Raw genomic sequence first — 5,241 nt, 5'->3', positions numbered from 1 at the left:
AAAAAAAAAAGTCACACAGTGACAACTGATCATAAACAACGGTAACCTGTGGTGGCCCATGAACACGGCTGTAGCTGTAGCTCCTAGGGGGGTAAAGGAAGAGACATGGACACTTCTGGGAAGCCTGCCTCACCCTGGGCTCTCTCTGAGGACAGCTGCTGGGGAGGAGCCGGCATGGCTTTCATGGAAAAGGGTACTACTCCTTCCTGATGGAGCCCCGGTGCACTCACCATGTCATGGATATTCTTCAGACTCCATCAGTTCAAGTAGCATGTCTTCTACGCCTCTGAACTAAGGTGGGGAAGGAGAGAGACAAGAGTGATCAGACCCAGCCCCAAGAACTCCCCTTCTATGCTGGCTTAGCTTTCTTTAGCCTGGGGCAGCACTGGGACCTGAGGGGCTAGCCCTCTCCACTGGTCTCAGTCAGTGACTACCACAGAGCTCCTTGTGCTAAGGAGTTTGGTTGAGACCTCAGAAGATAGCCTCTTCTATTTCTTTAACCCATTTAAAAACAAAAATCTGCAGTTAGCTCCCCTTCCATTAGCTTAGCTTCTGGTACTAGGATGGAGGGATAACCCAAGCCAACCCCAAGTTGAGAGCAGGACCACTGGAGATTACCCACTCAGTCCGTAGGATAAGCTGTGCTTGCCTTGATGTGGTACAGTATCTGCCAGAGCATGGAGTCACTGCCTCTGTACTTTTTCCCTGGGTATAGTTGCCACATTAAAGGCAGCTCGTATGCCTCCAGCTGTTCAGGGATCATAGCAAGCCCCAAGGGGACGTCTTGCTGGCGCAAGATCACCTGGAATTTTTCATCAGTCTGCAGAGGAAGAACAAAACACACCTTCACCTCTTGCTTACCACTGCCAGGCTCCCTCAGGCACAACACCCAGTGTCCATCCTATCACTGACCCAATACACTGAGCAGTTACTGCCCCTGGTTTCAACTCCACAGGCTACACACAATCTTAGGGACTCTGGCAGGGTCTAGCCATCCTTGAGGGTGCACTTTTTCCTGCCAACGCTCCTACTGCTAAGCCACCGAGTCCTTCAACTTGGTCCTATAGGTGTGGGGGGAGGGAACCTTAAGGTGTCATTTCTTTGGCATCATCCACTTTTCCTTTCACTTATTTACTTATTAATTTAAGACAAAGTCTCTTATTGGCTTGGATCATGCATGGGCACACATGGCACACACAAACACACACACAAAGCGAGGCTGTTTGGTCAGTGACCGTGCTTCAGAGGTCTGCTTCCCCAGTGCTGAATTACTAGCAACATCTACAACACTCGGTTTCTCAAACTTGAACTCTGGGGATTGAAGTCAAGACCTTACGTTTGCAAGGCAAGCACTTTACCAACTCTATTCCAGCCCTGCCTGGGTTTTGACTTTGCTTTTGTCCAATGCCCTCTTTCAAGGGAGGAACCAGTCTATCTATGGACCCCTGTGGGAACTGTAAACAAAACGCACTGTCTTTTCTATCAGAGGGTTAAATGAGATGAAGCTCCATCTCTAAAGAGGCTATCTAGCAAAAGAAAATCCCCTTCCAGTCAGCATATTTCTAAGATCAAAGTCTGTGCTCAAGGTTGTGTCCTATTTTCAAAGTTACACTTTGCTTGTGGACTGCACAGCTCTAAGTTATTCAACTGTGAAGAGGCTGAACTCTTGACCAACCAGAATGGGACTCAGGACCCCTGTGGCACAGCTGCACAACCTACGGAAGTATAACTTTCTGTCTTGCTGAATGCTTTGGGTTGTGTGGTCATTTTCTTGAGACGCCCCCACACCCATTTCTAACACTGTGATTCTGGTGACAGGCGTTGTTTGCCCATCGCTGGCACAGCTCTCCTGGGCCATGGCAACTATTTCTACACTTACTGTCTTTACACACCAGGGTGGGGATCCAAAAGTCAGACCAGCCTGATGGAGTCCTGGTGCCTTCTCACGGGCAGAGTGAGCCCAGGGTCCATAGAAGTCCACAAAGCACACACAGAGCATCTCTGCCTCCCTCTTCCCCCACTGTTCCTGTTGCCACTTCCTTCTAGGCACAATGCCTTGGGGGGGGTTCTCACTGTCTACAGTAAGCCTCCCCAAAATCTACAGAGAAGTAACTCCCTTTGAGGCAGTCCTTTGTTCAAATGTATGTCTATAAAGAACAAATATTGCACAAACCGATGTTAGTGTGGAGACCAGACATCCAGTTTTATTAATTGAAATGAGGTCACATGTGTGGTTTTGAAGCGTGGTCTCACCCTATCACCCTGGCTGGCCTGGGACTTGCTATATAGACCAGACTGGCCTCACACTTACAGAGATCTATCTACCTGCCTCTGCCTCTGCCTCCCAGGTGCTAAAATTAATGCACCACCACTTGCAGGAGTCAGCTCTCTTCCATCATGGGGGTCCTGCCACACCTCAGGCCATCAGTTTGGGTAACAAGCACCTTTTTACCTTTTCAGCCATCTCACCAGCTCCTAACAATGAGTTTTATCCACTAATTCAAGACGAAAAACCCAAATCAACCCCCCCCCCAAAAAAAAATCACCACCTAAACACACAAACAAAACCCTGCACAATCAAACTCTATAAGATACTCCCAGTGAAGATCTAATGGGGCCAAGTTGCACAGGCCTGCAATGGACTACTCAGTAAGTTCAGGCAAGAGGATCACAAGTTCAAGGCTACAAAGGCAACTCAAAGTCAACCTAAGTAACTAAGACCAAGTTTCAAAGTTAAAGTTAAAAAAAAAAAAGTTAAAGTTAAGAGCATTGTACAAATGGCTGGGCTATAGCCCTGCAGTACAGCTCTAATCTAAGTTACACAGGGTCCCAGGTTTCCTCCTCAGCACTACTCAGGTTGGAGGATGGAGTGGAGGAGTGGAGGGGTGGAGTGGGGGGCAGGGTGGGGCAGGAAAAACAAATGCAATTTGACACTCCAAACAAAATGACTCAAAAATATGACATGCAAATACAAACCAACTTCACAACTCTCTACAGAACAACTCACTGTCTCCCTTCCCACCTCCAGTTTCTTTCTCCCACAGGACTCCCCACCAGCCTTGTTATCCTTTTGTTGGCCACCCAAGTCACATTGCACCACCTTCCCAATAATAGGGCTTCGACCGCATTCACTGTAACCCATTGGTGCAGACCTGTGCTTGGTGAAAATAGTTTTGTGAAATGTTCTGCCTATGAGATAAATCAGAACTGGTAACTCGGATCACAGTGCCAGTTGTGTAAGCATGCTAGCATTCAGGACTGTTAGCCAACATTCTAAAGTCTAACCACTGTTATAGATAGCTTTCCCTTGTCTCTGTCAGTCCTGAGAAGTAAATTCTGTACTGTAGTTTGTCACAAGACTCCTGTTCAGACAACATCTACCACAGCTCTGAAATGCTCTCTGGTTCATGGTTTTGGGGGTGTAAAACATAACTTGCAGTGGTGGCGAACACCTTTAATCCCATAACTTGGGAGGCTGAGGCAGGCAGATCTCTGTGAGTTTGAGATCAGCCTGGTCTACAAAGCAGAGTTCTAGGACAGCCAGGACTGTCACACTGAGAAACCCTGTCTCGAAAAAAAAAGAAAGAAAGAAAGAAAGAAAGAAAGAAAGAAAGAAAGAAAGAAAGAGAGAAAAGAAATTTGTACAACTTCAAAATAAAAACATCCACCTACGCCAGGCATTAGTGGCACACGTCTTTAGTCCCAGCACTCAGGAAGCAGAGGCAGGTGGATCTACAGAGTTCAAGGCCAGCCTGGTCTACAGAGCAAGTTCCAGGACAGCCTCCAAAATAATACAGAGAAACCCAGTCTCAAAAAAAAAAAAAAAAAAAAAAAAAAAAAAAAAAAAAATCCACCTACACTGTCTTCACACATCGACTTTAACCTTAAAAAAAGACTAGATATATGTAAATTTAATATTGTAAAACAACAGCAAGAATTTAAGAGCCCAGAATTGCAGAATCATGGTTGCACCATCTAGTAGCGGCACCCCAATGTGAGGTTGACAAGCCGCTGGCTTTCCCAAGTGAAGACAGTCCCTAGTCCCCAACTACTCTCTAGTTTATCAAACGATGTCTCCACAGTTTTAATTCTGCTTTTATAGCCTTCATTGATTTTACAAGAGGAGGGCATGTCAATAATTTCTGCCTGAAAGTACTTCTAGAAGAGATTTCTTTTGAAAACACCAACATTCATTAAGACCCATCCGGAGGCTTCCAGAAGCGAAACAAAGTTAAATCTTATTACTAACATGGATACTACTAGATGCCTTAAAGATATTCCAGTTTTATGGTTTAGGAAAGCCCTGTTTCACCCCAAATGATAGTCATACCCCAGGCTAGGTATGAGAGGGCCTTATCCCTTGTCCTCAGGGTGTTCCCACCCTCCTCTCCAGGTCTACCAGGCCCAACCCAAAGACTTTCATCTGCAGCGTCCCTAGCTGTTTCTGCCACAAGGGACCCTCTGTTCCCTGGTCTCCAGCTACCAGGACTCCTAGGCCCAGACAGGGCACACCCCTGCTGCCCCATCTGCTGGCCCCAAGGCGGTTGGTACCTTGAGGACTATGGGCAGCCAGCTTCGTTTATTCTCATCCAAGTACACGTGCCTCTCCCAGATCCACAGGCGTTGGGGGTCTTGGGGTGTCTCTGGTCTGTACACCGGCTGTTCAGCCATGGCATCCGGCTGGAGCAAGAAGCAAAGATTTGCAAAGGCAATATCTGATAAAAACTACTCTCTGGTGGTGGGCAACGAGAACCTAGACTATTTATTACCACCAGGTGTGCGCCTGCGCCCCCTGGAGCGAGGCGAGGTGGGGCGGGGCAGGGCGGAGCCAGCGGAGTGGGTGGGGCGAACCACAAGTTTGGTAGGCAAGGCAACCAGGGGGCTTCTGGGTCTCTGGCTTGCAGGCCTGATCTTCAGGGCCCCAGTTAGTCCTGGACTCCTCCGGGTACACCGGGCAGCAGCAAAGGTACACCCAGGTCCTGTCTTAGGAGACACTGCCCTCCGCTTTCTCTATGGTGGAATCCCAAGGTCCAAGGCAGTTACTGTGTATGTGGCTGCACAGGCCACACCCCATAGCAGGCCACCCAGGGCAAGGTCAGTCTTCACTTCTGGCATCAGAGACCTGAGAGAGCATGGCTCACTTCTGGACCCTCCGGGCCTCTCTCTGTCACCTTCAGCCTGTCCTTTGGGGTGTCAGAGGCAATTTCCTTTGCAAAGTTCAGTTCGTGTGCCTTCGCTCTT

General features: G+C 48.1%; 1 protein-coding gene across 1 annotated transcript; it reads right to left on the bottom strand.

The window, feature by feature from the left end:
• Positions 1-234: 234 nt before the first annotated feature.
• Positions 235-4,671, bottom strand: Tcl1a (TCL1 family AKT coactivator A). The gene is made up of 3 exons (XM_027416407.2): positions 4,552-4,671; positions 650-820; positions 235-291 (listed from the first exon to the last, which is right to left on the bottom strand). Exons 1-3 carry the CDS (start codon positions 4,669-4,671, stop codon positions 235-237), a joined length of 348 nt encoding a protein of 115 aa, XP_027272208.1.
• Positions 4,672-5,241: the final 570 nt, after the last annotated feature.

This window comes from Cricetulus griseus, chromosome 5 (genome assembly GCF_003668045.3).
Source record: "Cricetulus griseus strain 17A/GY chromosome 5, alternate assembly CriGri-PICRH-1.0, whole genome shotgun sequence".
NCBI classification, from domain to species: Eukaryota; Metazoa; Chordata; class Mammalia; order Rodentia; family Cricetidae; genus Cricetulus; species Cricetulus griseus.
This window is presented reverse-complemented; position numbering and strand designations above follow the sequence as displayed.

Bases quoted from the DNA above. Each gene is read 5' to 3' on its own strand.
- Tcl1a (XM_027416407.2), bottom strand. From the start codon at position 4,671: ATGGCTGAACAGCCGGTGTACAGACCAGAGACACCCCAAGACCCCCAA. The intron at 821-4,551 runs GTACCAACCGCC...CTTCCTCTGCAG, and splicing joins GGCTGCCCATAGTCCTCAAG to ACTGATGAAAAATTCCAGGT. The intron at 292-649 runs GCAAGCACAGCT...TCCCCACCTTAG, and splicing joins AGATACTGTACCACATCAAG to TTCAGAGGCGTAGAAGACAT.